General features: G+C 32.3%; 1 protein-coding gene and 1 long non-coding RNA gene across 2 annotated transcripts in view; one reads left to right on the top strand and one right to left on the bottom strand.

The window, feature by feature from the left end:
• LOC110027877 overlaps positions 1 to 13,539 on the top strand; it is a 25,307-nt gene extending 11,768 nt beyond the window's left edge. The window contains exon 2 of the long non-coding RNA XR_002294385.1: positions 13,235 to 13,539. This is a non-coding gene — a long non-coding RNA (uncharacterized LOC110027877). The remainder of the gene's footprint in view (positions 1 to 13,234) is intronic.
• A 7,146-nt stretch (positions 13,540 to 20,685) lies between these two features.
• LOC110027882 (protein RADIALIS-like 3) lies at positions 20,686 to 22,325 on the bottom strand. The gene is made up of 2 exons (XM_020729500.1): positions 21,917 to 22,325; positions 20,686 to 21,052 (listed from the first exon to the last, which is right to left on the bottom strand). The coding sequence occupies exons 1-2, from the start codon at positions 22,180 to 22,182 to the stop codon at positions 21,025 to 21,027; spliced, it is 294 nt and encodes a 97-aa protein (XP_020585159.1). The 5' UTR covers positions 22,183 to 22,325; the 3' UTR covers positions 20,686 to 21,024.
• Positions 22,326 to 23,376: the final 1,051 nt, after the last annotated feature.

Below are 23,376 nucleotides of genomic sequence, written 5' to 3'. Positions count from 1 at the left end.
ATATATATAGTTTTATTTATAATGCACTAACGTGAACAGAAGATATATAAAATGGTGGAGAATAGAGATCTAGACATACTATTTTAAATGCTAGATGCGGAGATAATAGATAAAGGTATCAAATAAAGATGAAAATATTGCTTTGTTGAATTATTATTATTAAATATTTACTAAGAATATTAGCAAAATAAATCATATAAACATATATTATAATTGGATAAAAAATTTATGACATGTTAGGAATAATAGTAGATAAAGTGTTAAAAATATTTGGGGCATTTACATACATGCCACATACTTCTTATGTTTACATATTTAACACCTAAACATTCATATTTATATGCGTACAACTCAATTCTGTAACATTAAAGCAAAAAATATTATTATCAATATATTTTTAGAAGTGAAATATATATTTTCATATCATAGATATATGACATCAAGTTGTTATAAGAGAAAAAATCAGATATTGGATGTTACACCTGTAAATACATGAGAATTATGTGGTATGTAAATTTCCCAAAATGTTAAGGTTAGTATAATACTTATTAGTGATGAGTATTAGGTTTATTATTGATGAGGATATAAGATAAATTTGGCTAATCTTTGTCGCAATATTGTGATGGGTTTGTTGGATCATAATACAGCAGCATATTTGTCAGCTGCCTTCCATTAAACGTCAGTAGCTCATCATTTTTTTAACGTGATCTGATCTGATCTGATCCTTTAAAAAAATTCCCTGTTACTATGGGTCAACTTTGACTGAAAATACTTCAATACATCGTGTACTCTATTATTCTTAAATATATATATAATAATAATAATAATAATAATAATAATAATAATAATCCGTTAAATGACCAGGATTTGATAAAGCCTCATATTTTTTGGTTACATAACTATTAAAATCATCAATGATTGAGGTAACTCTAATAGTTCACAACATGGATAAAAGCCTAAATATTCATTATACCCATTGATTGTTTTTAAACTAATGCATACATTTTAATGCATTAGGTTCTTAATACAAGATTTTGTGGTTTGAGATAAAGCATCTAATCATTAGGTTGAATAAGTTGCGCATCAATATTCATTGCAACCCAAATAAATTTATTATAATTTTATGTAATTAGTCTTTATAATTTTTTTTGGTTAAATTTATTACTAAATTTTTTATAGTTCTAGGTTTTTTCTTAAGGTCTATATATATATATTCTATATATATATATAATATTATATCTATAATTTCTTTCTTGAGCTCATTAATAGTGCACAAATTTATTGGCGTAGTTGGTCTTAATGAAAATGTCCTATTCAGGGGCCTATTCTTTCGTTTTTTTTATATGGCTTAAAAGCATATTATATGAAGGTTAGCTAGCTTGCCACAATTAACTCCACTATGCCAGCTTAATCTATAATTTTATTTTGCTGAATAGTTGTGTAAACGAACCGCGTTTGAGCATAAGGGTGTCAATTCGGGTCAGCGAGTAAGGTTCGGGACAGACCCGTCAATTTGGGTCGACGGGTTGGGTTTGGGACAGACCCATAAATTATCCAATCTGAATCGGGTCAACTCGAACCCAACCCAACTAATAAACAGATTGAATTCTCTGACCCCCGAACCCGACTCGAAAAATATTTGGGTCAACTCGAACCCAAATTTTTTGAGTTGAGTTCTAGTTGTGTTGGTGTGTCAATTTTTGACACCTAGGGATGTCAATTTGGATCGGCGGGTCGGATTTGGGTCCGACTCGACCAAAAACCGACCTGAATCGAGTCAACCGAAACCCGGCCTGAATAATAAATGATAGAATTTTCTGACCCGAACCCGTCTAAAAAAATATTCGGGTCAACCCGAACCCAAGTTTTTTAAGTCAAATTCTAGTAACGTTGGCGTATATGATCAATTTTTGACAGCCATATTTGAGCGAATTGAATGTGTTCATGTTCGACTTGAAAAAATATTTGTGTTCGTTTTAAGCTAGTGTTAGGCATGAATTAACTCGTTTAAATTAATTAGAAAATAGATGTTAGCGTTTAATTCGAGCATGTAACATTCTTATGCAATAAAAGGCACATAACTACATGACCACACTAGTTGTAATATAAACTTAGATTTAAATATATATGATATATTATTATAGAAATAATTTTTTTTTTATACACAAACAAATTTTCATCACTCGACACAAATTTTAAGGCATATCACAAATCTCGATATGACTTTTTGAGTAAGGAACTTTTTAACTTCAATTAAAAATCATCCAGAACTTTGATTTCAGCAAACTTAGGGTGTGTTTGGGGCTACGGTGCGGTGCTGTTTTGCAAAATTGCGTTTTATCTCCGTTCTCAAAAAGATGATTTTTTCCATTAGACCTGACTGCCTGTAATAGCTGCAGCCTGACTTTTTTTAAAAAAAAGAATGTAATAACCACCGTAGCTTTTTGAATAAGAACAACTTCTTCAACAGCTTCACAACAACTTCTTCCAACAGTTGTAGCTGCTTAGGATATGTTTGGGATAGCTGCAGCTTATTTAAAAGTTGTTGCGCAACAGATGTGGCAGGAAGCTGCCACGGATAAGCTGACTACTGTTTTTTACAGTTTTAAAATAATTTTCCTGCAGTTATTTCTGAAAAAATGATCTTTTTGCCCATGTATAATAATGTTGTTTATAACAAAATTGTTCATACTAGCACATTCCACACTTGAAAGTAAATATCTAGCTTGACTGTTACAAAATAAAAAGACAACTCTCTAAACAATGAGTAGCACGACAATCAAAATTTTTTAAAAAAAGATTATTAAAATAATAATTATAATACAATAATATTATTTTTAAAATACACTTGATTTATGTCACGAGATAAGTTATCATCCAATAAAACTCTTCACGCCCGATTATTATGGGAAATGGAATACACCAACCCATCTGCCCATCTAAAGAAGTCACAACATTATTATATTCTCCTTGAACACCTGTAAAACTGTCTCTCGTAGCTATGTGATTGTTGCGAAGTAAGCAGGGAACATTGTAGTCTGCGTTAGCAGTACAATGCTCTGGAGGTACCAGAAATCCTCAAATTCATCTTTCTTAAAAGCTTAAAACCACAAAGCACAGACCCTTAAATGCAATATTCATGAAAATGAATAATAGAAGTAATCAATTAAAGTTTTATATAGTTGTGAGGTCTCAGAGAACATAATATATAAACCAACGAATCTTTCACTACAAGAAGACAACAAACCTTATAAATAAAGAGTTTTTGTTGTCTTTAACCCACATAATATTAAGCTCGTGTGTATCACATATGCATATCACCAAAAATGATCATCCAAAAGAACCTCAAAAGCCATAAAACTGAAGGAGAGGAACTTAATTTCACACGTGACAAGAACCAATAACGATGTATAAGTCATCGAGAAGAACCCTTGAAGTCAAATATTTCATCATAGACCTCCAAAACCAAAAAAAAGTATGCAATATAAATTTATATCCACGGTTGCCTCATCTAACATCCAAATGGGGAAGAATACATGCAAAAAAGCGAGAAATAAAATTGAGATTCAAATTATAGATAAATGGATGAGACATCGATACAATAAACAATAAAAACTTGCACCTCAAATTGCAAATCAAGTAGCAATACAAAAGAAAATAAAATAGGTCCCATCAGCAGTCTACGATGACATTTGTAATCCGTTTTCTCAGCTATATCTTCTCCCCCACACCTTCCTCATCCTGGGTGCAACTCTCAGTTAATTCATCTTCAGCCTGTGATGAAGATTTTCTTAGACGATATTTAAATGTTTCAGAAGGGACATATGAATGATCTTTATCAGCCATGCTGAAATCATCGTCGTCATGCGAGGGATGCCGCCGAATATAATTATTAAGAGTCATTGTAGTCACAACAGTCTGCACTTACTTAGGAAACAGTTATGTCGACATATAATGACTCATTTTTTTCTTCCACACTTTAAATATTCTTTCAATGCACCCCGTAAGAGCAATTGTCTCTTGTTAAACATTTCCTTCTTGTCCTCAATGACGTTACTGGCTCTTTCAAAGTCGAGAATGTTATATTTGTTATATGAAAATAGCTTTTAATGTCCCTTTTGTAAGAGATATACAATATTGATCAAATAATATTTATCTATCACAAATACAATAATTAGTATTGTAGTGAAATATATTTAATTTGGGTTTATGGTGGAGCAAACCTTGGGGTGGATTAGGATAGTTGTACTTCCGATTTCTTGTAACAAATTTGAAAATACTACTGTCGTGTGCATTGCCTTCCAACCAGCCATAACAAAAGTAAAACACCTGTTAAAGTCACATACAACAAATTACATTTTGTGTTGGTAATCCACATAAATGCTTTCTTTTCATTATTTGACACATGCATTTACATGTGTTCCATCGATCGTTCTAATACAAATCTAAAAAAATTAACAGGGGTATGTAAAATACTGTATTTGATTGATTTTTGGAATTAATTTATAAAAAGAATAACCTTGAACATATACCGCGGATCATGTGTAATCATTATTGGAGACCTTTGAAATGCGTCTAGCTTGATAATTTCTTATGATAAACTAATTAGAGCATTCAAACCAATTGAAAAATATCTATTGATTATTTCTGATGAATGCTTGAATAGCTCCATGACTCCTCTCATAGATTCATTCTGTGATAAAATGTAGAGGGTTATTGCTAACACCTTTCTAAAAGTCATCCTGGAAGAACCATGAAGTCTATGGTTTCTGTGTAGTTTATCCAAGAGATTGATAAATACAGGCGATGTCATACAAAACATATTGTTGAATTTCGTTGGGTGCCTTAAAAGCAACTCTCTAATCCATTAATCACCAATGCATGAAGATATCATGCAAAGAGATCAAGTTATGTATGAGTTATAGTACTCATACATCAAACACACCGTAACTGCAATTCGTCTTTAACATCTCTCTCTATGTGTATCCATCTTATTCACTGTATATTGTGCCATGACATGTAAGCTTCAATGTAATTAGCTTTTGTCAGAATATTACCCAAACAAACAAGAATCATAAATAAACTTGAAAAAACAAAATAACAAAGTGCTCGATGAAAAACATATATCCAAAGCAGCATTACCAGTGTCACAGTTAAAAATAAATATCCAAGCAGCATAAACAGTGTACCAACGAAAAACAAATATAAATTATCTAACAAGTATAAATGATCCTCGAGTGTCACTGTTCTCACGAAAATAATTTAAATAATTGACCTACGGTCAATGGTCATCGCATGAAGAACTCCCTCTGGGTCGAGTCTTCAAGTAACTTTATAGAGAATAAATACAACTACATGTCATCATAAATTTTTGGAGTTGCTTCTAGAATCCGCATAACTTGTTGAATGGAAGTTGCTTGTGAAGTATCAGGATCAATGATGCATGAAGCAACTAACTGTGATATTTGATCTCTAATGAAAATAACACTTTCTTTTTCCTTTTTATAAACCCTCGGTCGCTTAGAACTATCGGTAGATTCAACTTCATTAATGTTATGGCTGGGGGCTTCATTTGAACCAGAAGTTAGCTCGACATCCACATGCTCAACTATGCAAGCAAACCATCTCTCACTAGGGGTCATTGCATGACCGCTCGTGGCAACGACTTTGCCAAACATACAGTCCAATTTCTCTTCAAGCCCAGGGTCGATACCATTGAACTTAAACTTTTTAGCATTTGTAACCACCTATAAAGTAATGGGTTATTCATATATTGACATAATTGAGAGGTTAACAATCGGTAAGGGAGTTTATGCAAAATTCTCACCTCTAATCTCTTGGCCTACCATTCTTCGAAAGCATTTATGGCTCACTTTATGGGATCCAAACCCAGGCCTGTGAATCCACACTTCAACTCTTTCCATTTTTTTCAATTCTTTAAGTGATCCCATTTATTTTTCATTTGCATCCGGTCATATTCTCTTCTTGTGCATTCTTTGAACTTCTTTATTATAGTTTGCCAACTCTCTTTATTGAAATAGATAACTGACTTTCTTCATAATTTCACCTATTTAAGACAAAGATGACAGAAGATAAGTTTGTCCTCTTTATCCCACATGATAGACGACCGAGTTTTTTTTGTCTTTATCATGATGATACTAACAAAAAAAATCACCAAGCAACATAAATGCATAATAGATGAAAAATAAAATGTCAAAAAAATCACCAAGTAACATAAATGCAAAGTAGATGAAAAACAAAATGTCAAAAAAGCCATAACTTGAAAGTTCAACTAAAATGAAATATCACCACTAACAGCGGAACCAACATCACGACTAACAGTAACCCCATAAACAACCATGACACAACACCACCACAAACAATACCAACACCATGGCACCCGAAGAAACATCTACACACTCCACCACCATCATCAGCACACCATAACCACACTCAACCCATAAACCACAACATAATGAGAAAGAGAGCAACACCACCATGCCATTTACATCATACCACAACCATTACATCAACATCATTCCACGATTACAACCCATAAACAATATCATAATGTGAAAAAAAGCAATGCCACCACACCATAACCACCACTACAACTCATAAACCACAATATATCAGAAAAGAGTAACACCACCACAATATTTCCACCACACCATCACTATGCATAAAAAAAGTACACGGCGTAATCTCGATAAGTTACCAGGCCCCCGCGTTGGTTTTGAAAGGTGATCACCATCCTCTATTAGATCACAAATCACATTAGACAAGATATCCTAAAACTCAAGTAACATCACAAACTAAATTGAGTAAAGATAGGCATAACCCAAAATCTCTATGAGCAAAGAAAACTCAATAATCCATTCTTGCAGCAAGAGACGAAAATAGCAAAGAGACCAAAAATCATAAAAGAATAAGGATATGTCAAATCCTTCTCTTCCAACGACAAACCCCATATAGCAAGGAGAGCATATCGATTTCTCCAATATTCACAAAAAAAAAAAATTAAATCTTTCACAAATTCTCCACAAATCACAAGAAAAACGAATCTCGTTCTTCCAATCATAATCCACAAACAGTAAAGAGACCAAAATCCATGTTCCCTACAAACACAGAGAAAATGAAACAGGGAACTTTCAAGAAGATAACAAAGAGGCCACAAACCACAAACCAAAAAGAACAATAAACCACAAATCGAAAGAGCAAAAGGAATGTATACCAATAACCGCGAAAGCAAAAGAACCGCATACCACATTTCACAATCTGCGGCAATAAACCAAAAATAAACATTGATGAAAGTAGGGAAGGAGGTACCAGAGATAGTAGAAGAGCGGAGAAGAAGTGAACACCGACAATCTCTTGCTGAAGAATGAAGAAAAGAATGTGAAGAAAGTAAACACTAGGCAACGTCGTCGCTCGAAGGAATAGGCAGAGAGGGGCAGCCAGGTAATCACGAACAAAGTAAAACGTCGAACGTAGGGGCCTTATAGCATTTGGAGATGACACTTGTTTTTAATAAAACATCAGCACTGTTGTTTCCGAACGCTAGAATCAGCGTTTCAAATTGCACTGCAATGAATAAGCTGCGCCAACCGAGCCTTATACCATACTGTCTCTCTCGACGAGACGAACCCAACAATATCAAAATTGGTTCAATCCAAGTCAAATCAAGCCCATAATAAGTCATTAAATTATTTTTAGAAGATTTCAATACATAATTGGAATGTCAAACTGATTCTCAATCTGACAAACTTACAGTCAAATTAAGTGTCTTAGCAAATATTATCCGATCGCGGGAAGCTATCTGGGTCATCTGATTGAGTGTTCTAAATACTTTTCTTGTTAGCAGAGATGTCTCTCCCAAACTCTATAAATAGAGTTTTACCCTCCTCTTGAGAGAGGACATAGCCTTTGAGCCCGAAGAAGATCGAAGCTTGGAGAAGGAGTTGAAGTCTAGCACCGCTTCTGCACCGATGATTTGGTGAACACCTTCCACTCCTGTCTCCACCGACCACCATCAACCACCACCTGCCGATCACCGTCGACCACCATCGGTCGCCTTTGACTCGAAGTCATGGCTTGTGTTGCAGAGCGAGAAGTAAAAATCGATGCTACTGATTCACGAAGCATCAAACTGAGCAGTGTATCATCCCAAATGTTGTGTCAACCTCAATGAAGGTGTATTGACTCCCCACTATGATCGCCCCATACAATGGGACAATGAGCTTTTCTGTACACGACCGTTATAACTCCGAGAAATTGTGTAAATCTTTCTTACGTGTGGGATAAGGGTTTGTACATATAATCAACAATTCATAGTAGATTATTTCAACCAGATTAAACCCTGTGGTTTTTTTTATGTTTTCCACGTAAAAACTTCTGGTGTTTCTACCCGTCACCTTTATTATCTGAGTGTGTTGGATCTTGTGCAATGCTAAGAAGATAATTTATTACTCTAATGCCGCAAATTTTATGCAACCCATTAATCACCAATGCATGAAGATATCATGCAAAGAGATCAAGTTATGTATGAGTTATAGTACTCATACATCAAACACACCGTAACTGCAATTCGTCTTTAACATCTCTCTCTATGTGTATCCATCTTATTCACTGTATATTGTGCCATGACATGTAAGCTTCAATGTAATTAGCTTTTGTCAGAATATTACCCAAACAAACAAGAATCATAAATAAACTTGAAAAAACAAAATAACAAAGTGCTCGATGAAAAACATATATCCAAAGCAGCATTACCAGTGTCACAGTTAAAAATAAATATCCAAGCAGCATAAACAGTGTACCAACGAAAAACAAATATAAATTATCTAACAAGTATAAATGATCCTCGAGTGTCACTGTTCTCACGAAAATAATTTAAATAATTGACCTACGGTCAATGGTCATCGCATGAAGAACTCTCTCTCAGTCGAGTCTTCAAGCAACTTTATAGAGAATAAATACAACTGCATGTCATCGTAAATTTTAGGAGTTGTTTCTAGAATCCGCATAATTTGTTGAATGGAAGTTGCTTGTGAAGTGTCAGGATCAATGATGCATGAAACAACTAATTGTGATATTTGATCTCTAATGAAAATAACAATTTCTTTTTCCTTTTTCTAAACCCTCGGTCGCTTAGACCTGTCGGTAGATTCAACTTCATTAATGTTATGGTTGGGGGCTTCATTTGAACCAGAAGTTAGCTCGACATCCACATGCTCAGCTATGCAAGCAAACCATCTCTCGCTAGGGGTCAATTCATGACCGCTCGTGGCAACGACTTTGCCAAACATACAGTCCAATTTCTCTTCAAACTCAGGGTCGATACCATTGAACTTAAACTTTTTAGCATTTGTAACCACCTATAAAGTAATGGGTTATTCATATATTGACATAATTGAAGAGGTTAACAATCGATAAGGGTGTTTATGCAAAATTCTCACCTCTAATCTCTTGGCCCACCATTTTTCGAAAGCATTTATGGTTCACTTTATGGGATCCAAACCCAGGTCTGTGAATCCACACTTCAACTCTTTCCATTTTTTTCAATCCTTTAACTGATCTCATTTATTTTTCAGTTGCATCCGGCCATATTCTCTTCTTGTGCATTCTTTGAACTTCTTTATTATAGTTTGTCAACTCTCCTTATTGAAATAGATAGCTGACTTTTTTCATAATTTCACCTATTTAAGACAAAGATGACAAAAGATAAGTTTGTCCTCTTTATCCCACATGATAGACGAACGAGTTTTTTTGTCTTTATCATGATGATACTAACAAAAAAAATCACCAAGCAACATAAATGCATAGCAGATGAAAAATAAAATGTCGAAAAAATCACCAAGTAACATAAATGCAAAGCAGACGAAAAACAAAATGTCAAAAAAGGCATAACTTGAAAATTCAACTAAAATGAAATATCACCACTAACAGCGCAACCAACATCACGACTAACAGTAACCCCATAAACAACCATGGCACCATACCACCGCAAACAACACCAACACCATGGCATCCGAAGAACCACCTCCAACATCTACACACTCCACCACCATCTTCAGCACATCATAACCACACTCAACCCATAAACCACAACATAATGATAAAGAGAGCAACACCACCATGCCATTTACACCATGCCATTTACACCATACCACAACCATCACATCAACATCATTCCACCACTACAACCCATAAACGATATCATAATGTGAAAAAAAGCAATGCCACCACACCATAACCACCACTAAAGCTCATAAACCACAAAATATCAGAAAAAGAGCAACACCACCACAATATTTCCACCACACCACCACTATGCATAAAAAAAGTACACGGCGTAATCTCGATAATTTACCGGGACCCCGCGTTAGTTTTGAAAGGTGATCACCATCCTCTATTAGATCACAAATCACATTAGACAAGATATCCTAAAACTCAAGTAACATCACAAACTAAATTGAGTAAAGAAGAATAAGGATATGTCAAATCCTTCTCTTCCAACGACAAACCCCATATAGCAAGGAGAGCATATCGATTTCTCCAATATTCACAAAAAAAAAAAAAATAAATCTTTCACAAATTCTCCACAAATCACAAGAAAAACGAATCTCGTTCTTCCAACCATAATCCACAAACAGTAAAGAGACCAAAATCCATGTTCCCTACAAACACAGAGAAAATGAAACAGGGAACTTTCGAGAAGATAACAAAGAGGCCACAAACCACAAACCAAAAAGAACAATAAACCACAAATCGAGAAGAGCAAAAGGAATGTATACCAATAACCGCGAAAGCAAAAGAACCGCATACCACATTTCACAATCCGCGGCAATAAACCAAAAATGAACATTGATGAAAGTAGGGAAGGAGGTACCAGAGATAGTAGAAGAGCGGAGAAGAAGTGAACACCGACAATCTCTTGCTGAAGAATGAAGAAAAGAATGTGAAGAAAGTAAACACTAGGCAGCGTCGTCGCTCGAAGGAATAGGCAGAGAGGGGCAGCCAGGTAATCACGAACAAAGTAAAACGTCGAACGTAGGGGCCTCATAGCATTTGGAGATGACACTTGTTTTTAATAAAACATCAGCACTGTTGTTTCCGAACGCTAGAATCAGCGTTTCAAATTGCACTGCAATGAATAAGCTGCGCCAACCGAGCCTTATACCATACCGTCTCTCTCGACGAGACGAACCCAATGATAACAAAATTGGTTCAATCCAAGTCAAATCAAGCCCATAATAAGCCATTAAATTTTTTTTGGAAGATTTCAATACATAATTGGAATGTCAAACTGATTCTCAATCTGACAAACTTACAGTCAAATTAAGTGTCTCGACAAGATGAATCCAATGAGCCCAAGATAATTCAATTCTGACATCATTAAGACACTCAAATGTTTAGCAAATATCATCCGATCGAGGGAAGCTATCTGGGTCATCTGATAGAGTGTTCTAAATACTTTTCTTATTTGCGGAGATGTCTCTCCCAAACTCTATAAATAGAGCTTTACCCTCCTCTTGAGAGGGGACATAGCCTTTGAGCCCGAAGAAGATCGAAGCTTGGAGAAGGGGTTGAAGTCTAGCACCGCTTCTGCACCGATGATTTGGTGCACACCTTCCACTCCTGTCTCCACAGACCACCATCAACCACCACCTGTCGATCATTGTCGACCACCATCGGCCGCCTTTGACTCGAAATCCTAGCTTGTGTTGCAGAGCAAGAAGTAAAAATCGTTGCTACAGATTCACGAAGCATCAAACTGAGCAGTGTATCATCCCAAATGTTGTGTCAACCTCAATGAAGGTGTACCGACTCCCCACTGTGATCGCCCCATACAATGGGACAATGAGCCTTTCTGTACACGACCGTTGTAACTCGAGAAATTGTGTAAATCTTTCCTGCGTGTGGGTTAAGGGTTTGTACATATAATCAACAATTCATAGTAGATTATTTCAACCGGATTAAACCCTGTGATTTTTTTTAGGTTTTCCACTAAAAATTTCTGGTGTTTCTACCCGTCACTTTTATTAGCTGAGTGTGTTGGATCTTGTGCAATGCTAAGAAGATAATTTATTACTCTAATGCCGCAAATTTTATAGCACATCACTTATTTTGAGCTAAAATAGTCAAACATGATCAAACAAAGAGTTGTTTGTGTTTGACTCACATGATTAACAAGTGATTTGAACATGAGCTGTTTAACGAACCGAACACGAGTTTTTTTACAAACAACGGGCTTTTTTGACAACCTTATTGTTGATGACCATCAACGGAGACTACTAGTTATTTGGGCCAATTTTTAGATTGTTTTATTTTTTAGCTTGCTACCAAACTTATATTTTGCTACTTGATTTCTTATTAATTTTTTGAAAATTTTGTGGTGGCAATTTTTTTTTTTTTTTACTCCGATAAGATCTATTAGATTGTGGTGATTGAATGAAAAATATTTTTAAATATACTTTTTTTTTTGTTGAAGGAAATGGCCAGAGGCAAGTACAAGCCTCCAGCCACTCCTAATATGTCTAACAATTCAAGTTCTAGCTCCTTAAGGCTCACGTCGCCAGAGGTGATTCGAACCCCCGACCTGAGGGGTCTTATACCGAGGATGTCATCCAACAGGCTGGGGTACCCGACATTTATATATATATATATATATATATAACCCAATAGGCGATGTGTACTCAGATTAGTTGATCAGGCATCTGCTTGTCAGTTGTAAGTCTCCTCCGGTATGGGGTTCGATTCCCCAGAGTGTAGGGTGTGGTGCTCGAATTTTTAGGCACATGAGGGATGATCAGGGCTCGTATAATAGCCTTCATCAATTCCTTTAAATTAAAATTAATATATATATATATATAACCCAATAGTAACTTTGAAAAAAATATTGCATTGCTTACAATAGAACTGCAACTATCCCAAATAAACCATAACAGTCAGGGCAACTAGCCACTTAAAAAAAGAATTAACGTAAAGTCTAGGGATGTGCATTATTTGGTTGAAAAAGAAAATTCGAACCGAACCAATTTGGGTAATTTGTTTCAGTTTAAAAAATGAATTTTAGTTTTTAGTTTGAAAATTTTATTATGGTTTTAAAATCTTGAATATTTAGCTATTTTGATTTTTTTCTTTATGAAAACCGATGAATCTGAAAACCGAACATCTCACAATTATATTATTTTCGGATTTTCCTTTCCCTAATTCTATTCCTCTATTGCAGCTGCCCAGTCTTATGAGTTTCAACCCTCCCGTTCGAGGAGCTGAGAGCCCCTAGTGATGAATGTCAGTCTCTAAACACCAACATATTTCCTATTTTGTGCAAGGATGCCCTAGGGCAAAATACGATGCATCAGCAGGATGGGAGTAATATATTTTGTGTATGAGCCTGAGATGCCCGATCCACATTTGAAATCTCAATTTTTTTGGCCGTAACCCTCATGTTTCTTCCTCGAGTTCCACACCATGTTTCAATTGATCGATTATAAATATTTCAACTTTTTCAACAAAAACAAATCTTTTTTTATACTTTTTATCCATTTTTTCATTCTTCATACTTGCAATGGAAGCACTGGTTACAAGTAAGCCAATGTGTCAATGCAAGGGCTTTTCATTTTTTTTTAATTTTTGCCATCAGATTATCTACTTTTCATTTTCATGTCATCATATGAAGTTGGTTGTGAATCATGTGACATGTTTACTTTGAATCATATGATTTATATTTTTTTTAGCATCATGTCATGATGAATACGTGTATTCATATTTTGATGAATGCTCTGCAATTATGAATGTGTCATGAAATGATTGCATTCTGATTTTGTTGCCTTTATGCTTCTAGGTTTAAAATACTTCTATTTGACTGCAATGTTACCGTTTCTATTTGTTTATATTTTTCCAGCTTTCCTGATTCTTAATTGATATTCCTTTTGTGATTATTTCTTAACTGCTCTACTTAGCAATTGCAAAAAAGATAAACAAACATTTATACCATGAAAATGCAAATAAAATGTTGAAACTGTTATATTTTCTTAGCTCTCAATGAATATATATATATGTTGTTCAAAGTTTGAGTTATTTTAAATCATTCAAATTGAATTAAATTCTGGTTTGATTGGTTTGTTTGACCAATAAAAAGAGTTGTCGTATTTTTTTTCTTAATTTCAGTTTTCTGGATTGACTCGGTTCAAGAAATTACATAATCGATCAATCCAAGCCGGCTGAATGCACCTACTTTGTAAAGCCCAATTCAATAATGTAATGCATATAAGTAAACTATAATAATAATAATGTTATTATAAAATTTCAAAATAATAAATAGTTCAATTTTAATATAGGCCTCTCCCAAATTTATAAGTTTTGCTAATGCTAGTTCAAGAAATTTCATAATCGATCAATCCAAGTCGACTGAATGCACATACCTTGTAAAGCCCAATTCATTAATGTACTGCATATAACTATAATAATAAAAATGTTATTATAAAATTTCAAAATAATAAAAAGTTCAATTTTAATGTAGGCCTCTCCCAAATTTATAAGTTTTGCTAATGCTCAAGTAAAAGAATTTTATATTTAAATGAAATTAATTTAAATTAAAATTTTAAATTTTGCAATAGTCGTCATAATTAATTGAGTGACAATTTTTTATGTGGCAGCTTCACAATTATTTTTTTAAACAAATTGCAATCATCACCAATAAACCTTTTTATGAGTTCATAAATTATTGACACAAACTATTTGGTATAGTTGTTGGTTTTAGTGAAACATATCTCAATTTAGAGGTCTGTCATTTCTTTTTTAAATATGGCATGAAAGCATATTATATTGAGGTCAGCTCAAATTGCAATCATCACCAATAAACCTTTTAAGAGATCATAAATTATTAGGCACAAACTATTTGGTATAGTTGTTGGTCTTAGTGAAACATATCTCAATTTAGAGGTCTGTCATTTCTTTTTTAAATATGGCATGAAAGCATATTATATTGAGGTCAGCTTGCTTGCCACTCTTTTAAGTCCACTATGCCAGCATAATCTTGAATTTTGTTTTGCTCACGACTGTCATTGGAGATTTAAGAGTTTATTTGGGCGAATTTTTATATTGTTTTATTGTTCAGATTGCAATCACAATTCTATTTGTTATTTGTTTTGTTTTTTTTTTTTTTATTTTGCAATGGCAAAAGATACATTTTTTTACTCCAATAAAATCTATTAGAATGGGTGAGTGCGACTAAGTGTGTTTGGAACAGCTGCAGCTTATTAAAAAACAGCTGTGAAAAAAGTAACTGTGAAGCTGCTGAATAATAATCTGATGCATAAAAAGTTGTGATGATTATTACAATTTTTTTTTTTTCAAAAATAAAACCACATCAAAAAAACTGCCACCACACCTAGCCAGGAGAGATGAGAAAATGCAGATTTCAGCCTCAACTTTTTGAGAAAACTGTCAAAATATAATTTACTCTAAAAGATAACAGTGGTGCGGCGCGACACTGCCACTGCACCGCCGCTCCAAGTGGACCCTAGCAGAATAACGGAAATTTACATATGTAGCCCAATTTTCTCGCATTTATGTATCTCACGTCAAAACCTTAATTTTTTTTTACAAATGCAGCACTTTATCTATGCGTGAAAATGTGGATTTTATTGTTCCACGCTGTTAATGTATGAATTGAGTTCTGGGTTTGTAAAAATAAAAGTTCTGTTGTGAGATACGTAAATGCGTAAGAATGAGGTTGTGTATGTAAATTCCCCAAAAAATAAATCTTTGTGATCTTTTAAAACTATATATATTTATAAAACTCAATCGTAACTTTTTTTAAAAAAAAATTTTTTTGGTCTCAATGAAAAAGTAACCGGCCCAAATAGGCTAAAAGTTTAGATACTTTTACGTTCGAATACTGCACGTCCGGACGGCCAACCATCAGACACCACGTCGTTGGCGATGTGATGCCCGACAGTTGGTCATTGGGATGTGCGGATGTCCAGACGTAATATTTTTTTATAAAAGTGATATCGACCGGCCATTTCAAAATTTTGAAATTTTTTTAACGTAAAACCCAATTCTATAATTTAATACATATAATTAAGTTGTCATGATAAAAAAAATGTTTTTTATAAATTTTCATAATAATAAAGAGATCGTTGTTAGTGCAGGCCTCTCCTAAATTTCTAAATTTTTTGCTAGCCTGTAAGCTGAAGAATTTTATATTTAGGAAAGAAGGATATATATATGTGAAGTTTTGAATTGAAAATAATTAGCTCTTTTTAATTATTTAAACATTTAGATCGAATTTAAGTTTTAAATATTTAATAAAAATTAAAGGGAACATTATATACATAGCATGTAATTCTTATATATTTATATATTGAACAACTGATTTTTTATTGTCTTAAATAATGCTCAAATTTTAAAAATAACATTTCATATTTTTAATTTTTAATTTTTTTAATTTTTTTTAGATTATTGTAGACCTTTTAATGTGTATATTTTAATATAATTATGACATCAATACGTTGCATAAATAAATATCAAAGTTCAAACATTAAATATGTAAATACATAAAAATTATGGGTTATAAAAGTAAATTTCCCTCTTATTTTTTCATTGGAAGGGCAAATCACAGTGTATTTTACCTTTAAATTTATCCAACTTATTATAATATCTAATCATAAAAATTTTTTGATAAGATCAATCCATTTATAAAGTTAAAGATTTGGATGACATTTTTAAAATAGGGTGGATTGGTTATGACAAGGTTTTATTTTAAAATGATATTTCTCTTTTTTTTTTTCTTAGAGTTAAAATATTAGAAAAAGGGTAAATATATTCAAAATTTAAAAATTTAAAATTTAGTTTGAAAAAATTTTATTTATATCTCGGTTTAACAAAAATTATCTTAGGAGTTAATGTCCTATTGAAAAGATTATTATTATATGCTTTTAAATTATTTCTTCACTTATCTAATTTTTTCACTATGAAAACTATGCCTTGCATTTTTAATATAAATTTTTTTTCTTATTATTACTGATTTATAGAAAAGATAAGATTTTTTTTTTTTTTATTATTACTGATTTATAGAAAAGATAAGATTTTTCTATTAGCTATTAAATATATTTAATGACAAATTTATGCATACACTCAAATATGTAAGTGCCAAACTCATGTCCACTAGGCTAAAGTGTGGATATCCAAGTATTCCAAGTATTTAGTAAAGGATAAATCAAATTGATTTAAGTCAATCTAGTTGAGGTGGAAAGATAGAAGATAAACTCGTATAAATCTACATGAACCCACTCAAAGTTTGCATAAACTCATAAGAACCAATGCAAACTCACATAGGTCATGACGAAATTGCTCAAAAGTAGCTTAAGTTTGCCAAGAGCATCATGAACTCAGCAAAGTAAATACCTTCTAAGATACCCTTACAAGTAATCAATCATGGTAAAGTTTGAGGGCCCAAGATCTAGCACACTAGTTTTGGCTCTAAAGCAACTTAATGATGACTTCATCAAGAAAACAACATTGTCAAGCCCATGGCTTCTTTAAAATAAACTAGTGACTTCTTTGGGTACGCTTACAAATATAGTTTCAGCCTGAGACCTTAATTAGGTTATATTTCTCATGTATTTTATAACAAATGATCATTAATCTATGCTTTGTGTTTTTCTCAGTCATATGACTTGATCGTGCATATATAAATATAGAGGGTCACATGGAGATTCCGTAAGAACATAATTTGTACTTGAAACTATTATAGTGAAATTTTAAAAAAATTTGCTCATAAAATTTTCTCTCTCAAATTTTCTTATCTTCTTTCTCATTGAGCATGCAAAAGGTTGTTTGAGATCACTTCTAATTTCTGTATTTTACTTTATTTATGCTTTGATTTAAAATAAAACATGTTTGATATGATATTACATATTTAGTTGTTTTTTAAAGCAATAAAATTAACTGTTAAATATTTTGAGTATTTTTTAAACAATATAATTTGATTAAAAAAATAAAAATACATAAAAAATTACCTTAAAGATAGATGTTTTTAAAAAAAAAAGTAAAAAATAGATAAACAAAAGTGTTCCTAGCAAAGCCCAAAGTTTTTTACTTACCCATGCATAATATTAGATTTAAGAGACTTCATTAGAAAATATAATTTTAATTTGCTATTTATCAAGAGTGATGTGTATAACTTAGAAATTTGTAAGGAATCCTAATCTAGCCTATTCATTTTTACCAAAGCCAACAACATTCAACACTTTAAGATTCCATTTGTTTGATAAAAAGAACTATTAGTCTTGATTTTATTTTAAGTTTACATTGCATTATTGAAATTTTAAGAAAAAATATATGCCAATTTATTATATCAATTAAATCATTGAAGCCTAATATTAATTTTCTTAGAAGTAAAAGTAATTTTTATTATTAAAAGTGATTATCTATGATCATTTTTTGTTGTATTTTGTTTTAAAAAATGTGTTTGTTTAATGCATTTTATTAGCATACTTATTTTTTATTTTTAAAAATAAATCAAAGTATTTTTAAAAATGCTTAAGATAATCTTTAGTCATTTTTAATGCTTTTAAAAATAAATATCACCATCCAACATGCTTAAAAGTGAACCCAAAGTGGCCTTATATTTATCATCTATATATATAATCATGTGTGATGAAAGTCATGGAGATATGAAGGTGCAAAAAAATTTCAATATTTTTTCACTACCTATTTTCTTACATGAATCAAAATTTAAGATTTTAAGTTTTATACAAATGAATTGAAGCCATTACAAATGGCACATATGACTATATATCCCTCAATAAAGTAAAATTTTGAGAAATATTTATTATTGGAGAAATATTTCTTAATATTATTTTCAATCCAATTATCATAATTTTTAATCACTGAGTATTTGCTTAAACTTTGTTTTGATCAACTTTAATTCAAATTGGTTCAAAGCGTATCCAAGAAAGTTTAGGTTTATATTTGAAACTTGTTTGAACTGAAATGAATCAGATTCAAATATTAATAGAGTTGGAATACAAACTTTATTCAAATAAAGTTCATGTGAGGTACAAACTTTATTTTATGGTTAACAACAAAAACATATGCAACATAGTATAAGTGAAAAGAATATAACAAACATCCATACACAATAATGTGTAATTAAAGAGATATAAAAGACAAAATGAAAGCATAAGAAAAAACAATATATGAACACAATAAAGTGAAATTCAAAAAATAACTAAACTTCTATTATACAACATGATGTACATAAATTAAAAAATTGATCATAAATATTTTTTAATGAAATCATTTACAATTGATCCTAAGTAATTTTCAAAAGATATTATTGTTTTGTTAATTTAATATCTAATATTATCATTAAAAAAATGTTGTATTTAAAGTGATATTAAAATTATATATCTTAAAAAACAACACTCAGTATAGAATTACACAACTTACATGTTAGAAAATGTAAGTAAAATTTTTTGAAGATTATTTAGATTTTTCTTCCATCTAATAAAATATGATAGTGAGTTGGTCCAATTTCATACTTTGTTCAAAAATTTAACGAGCCTTATTCAAACAATTTTTTAATATTCTTTCGTACTTTGTTCAAAAATACAATTCTTACTAGTCCAATTCCAATTCGGGGTGTAAACAAGGCTCGTTTATATTTCGAGCTCAAAAAGTATGTTCGTGTTCGAATCGTTTGCTTAACGAGCCGAACACGAGCTGTTCACGAACAAAGAGTCCTTTTAATAACCCTAATCATGTAGCTATAAGACAATAAGAATTTGAGCAAAATTTAAAAATTGTTATTTATATTAAAACATCATTTGAATCTAATTTAATAATTTTTATTCTATTTTTTTAATCAATATTTTAATTGATTATAAATCTTTGTAACCTTATAGTCAATTAGATTTTTTTAAAATACTACTCATCAAGTATATATATATATATATATATAAAGAAATATTTTTAAAAAATCTAATTGAGTAAAAGGTAGTTCGTGTTCGGCTCGTTAACTTATCGATCGAAATTAACGAGCCGAACACGAGCTTCTTAACGAGCCAAACACGAGGTTTTCGCGAACAACGAGCCGTTTTGACAGCCCTAATTCCAATTTTCACCATAAATTTGATTTATCTTACTTGCATTGATCCTAATTTATATTTATAAAAGCAATGATTTATAGGTTCCCTAGCACTTGTTCCATTTTCACATGCACTGATATATTGGTCCATGTCAAATCAATGCATCAAGCAAACTTTGTAGCACCATTGGCCACAACCATTTCTATCAAACCAAAAGAATATCTTTTTCAACTAAGTAGCTTTCCTATTGTCCTAATTAATCAAAAGAATATTTGTTATTTTTTCCCATTCTTCATGGACAATCTTAAATCTCCCTAATTGACCAAAAATATTTCTTGGTCAATAAGATATATTCTTAGCCACTTTTAAAAGAATATTTAACTTAATGTGGGAGTCTAAAAAACATTGGAAGAAAAAGACTTGTGGAACTCTCTTCATATAAAGAAACATTATTCTTCTATACTTATCAAATATTCTCAATAAATTTTTATTAAAAAAAAGGAAGAATCATGTGTCAATTTCACAAAGATACACCAAAATTAACAAATAAATACATCAAACAAACCAAATCTTATGCGACCATAATGACATCATCATTAAATATATAACAAACATAATCACACTTAACAATGATACAAGTTACATGCCAAGAAGACTAGCCATTCCCATCCCGAAATGTGCAGCCTTCAAAAATACATATACAACATGATGCATGCATGCATGCATGTTTTTTATGATTACAAAACACAAATAAAAGCACATAGAGTAGCCTTAATACAAATATTACATCATCAACCTTCATCTTAATTACTACTACACCCATGGCCAGCAGCTAGTATTACTTCTACCTGAATCTAACCATATATTATATAGTCTTCATACTTTAGCCAATAGTAGTGGTGATGTCTAGCTTGCTTCGTCAGTTGTAATTCAGGCACCTGTGGTGGCTGCAAGAGAAATTTCATAATATTAAAAATTCAAAAACTCTCTCCCAACTGTCTCTCCTAAATTACTTGGTTAGGTTAGCCCAAGAAAATTTTATCTGTCCAATAATTTATTTATATTCTCAATAATAATCGGCCGCAATTATCGAATCATGACGTGTCTCTAACTAATCTTAAATCCTAGAGGATTTGGATAATTACATACAAATATCTGAAATATTGATTTTTACAAGTTAATCATCAAAACGACTTTTTAATTATCAAACTGATGTATTTATGATCAAATCATTCAGAATTTAATAAAAAGCGAAAATTTTGAACAGGTGTTTCATCATGAATTTTAATATTTGAGTGAGAATGTGAAAAATGAATGAAAGAAAATAGTTGATTTCTAAATATAAAGTCTTGGGAGGTGTTTTTTTTTTTTTTTTTTTTTTTTTTTTGTTCTTTCATGAAATAAGTAAATTATTTTATTAATATTATTATGAAGAACGGCACGTTTTGCGAACAGACAGATCAGCAACATCAGAACAAAGACTCATTATCCAGTGACTGCGACCCCTGTGCCAGTTTAATATTCTTTGAAGGCTATTATTGTAATTTCTTATCATGCGGATTTGACTGCCCGAAAGCTTGGAAGTCAATAGAATTGTCACTTGTGACAAATAGTTTAATACCACATCGAGAAAATGATATTGGCACAGCAGCCACAATTATTACTTGATAAAAATAAAATATATTTTCTCATTTACATGTTTCAATTATAAAAATCTTATATATGTAATTATAAAAGTTTAGGAGTGAGATATGTAAATACATAAGATCTATAGGCTCGGTATGTAAATTTCCCAAAGCCGGCCACCATACCTCTGCTCTTCATTACCACCAATCGGACGGTAGTTGGGGAATGGAACATGGCCGGACTCAATCTTCCTCACATCCTCAACCAGACGGTCATAATGGAGCTTCACATCATCCACGGACTTCCCGCTGCCGACGAAACGGGCGACATTATGCCACCGATCAGGGGTGTCTTTGTCGTACACGGCGAGCGCTCGCTCGAATAGCTTGTTCTGGTTCTTCGACCAGCCGGAGCCCGAGCCCGAGCCTCGAGAGGAGGAGGAGGAAGCCATTGGTGAGTGAAATTTGAGAGCTTTGATTGTTCTGGTTTGTGATATGATGATGGGGGTAGGAAGATTGCTATTTATAGGAGGAGGGAGGAAGTGGGTGGCGCCAGTTGGCGAATAATGCTATTGCTAGAAGTTTAGAAGGGGTGACAGAACATGAATTTTTGGACCTCAGCATGCGAATCTTCATCTTCCTCCCTTTTAAAAAGAATATTTTCACTATTTTTTCATGATTATATTGTGGACTTTGGTGTAAGTCTCTCAGGTCGGGAGTTCGATTCAGACTTATAATCGAGTTGTACATTTTTTTGGAAGGAGAGTCCGCCACCTCGGTCAGACTATGAGGTTGATCGAGAATCAATCTTTTAAATATATATAGGACTGAGTATAGGATGATATTAAACAACATAAATGAGTGATAAATTTGACAATAAGAACCGAGAATTCATGTATTGATATAAATGGCCATATTTCTCTCACTAGAACTGTGTATTCTTTTTCTGGGAGCTTTCGTCTGTCCGATTCTGGCTGCAATTTATTCGATTTAATATTCCTTTTCAGGTAAACGGATGCTAATTATATCATTGTGATGGTACGGAGTGAGAAATAAATTAAGTTAAATCATTGCAACGTATTACGATTTACAGGATGATGAGCAGTAGGGGCGGCTCGTTTATATTTCGACCTCAAAAAGTGTGTTTGTATTTGGCTCGTTTGCTTAGCGAGCTGAACTTGAGTCGTTCATGAATAAAGAGTCGTTTTGACAACCCTAATCATGTAGCCATAAGATGTTAAGAATTGGAGCAAGATTTAAAAATTATTATTTATATTAAAACTCATTTGAATCTAATTTGATAATTTTTATTCTATTTTCTTAATTAAAACTTTTAATTGATTATAAATCTCTGTAGCCTTGTACTAAATTAAGTTTTTTAAAAATACTACTCATCAAATAAATAAATAAATTATATATATATATATCAAATTGATTAGTAGTATTTCGAGCCAAAACGAGCTGTTTCGACAACCCTAATCTCAAATTAGTTTCCTTCGAAATACACAGATAAAAAATGTACAAAAATACCATTTAATTCTTGTGTGCTTATATGAGAGTTGTTCGAGAACAACTTGCTGTTTTGACAGCCCTAATGAGCAGTATGATATTTATATGTAAACAGCGTTCAGCGGAGTGTATTTTAT

This window comes from Phalaenopsis equestris, unplaced genomic scaffold (assembly GCF_001263595.1).
Source record: "Phalaenopsis equestris unplaced genomic scaffold, ASM126359v1 Scaffold000460, whole genome shotgun sequence".
In the NCBI taxonomy this organism is placed as follows: domain Eukaryota; kingdom Viridiplantae; phylum Streptophyta; class Magnoliopsida; order Asparagales; family Orchidaceae; genus Phalaenopsis; species Phalaenopsis equestris.
The sequence above is the reverse complement of the archived record's forward strand: the minus strand, read 5'-3'. Positions and strand labels throughout refer to the sequence as shown.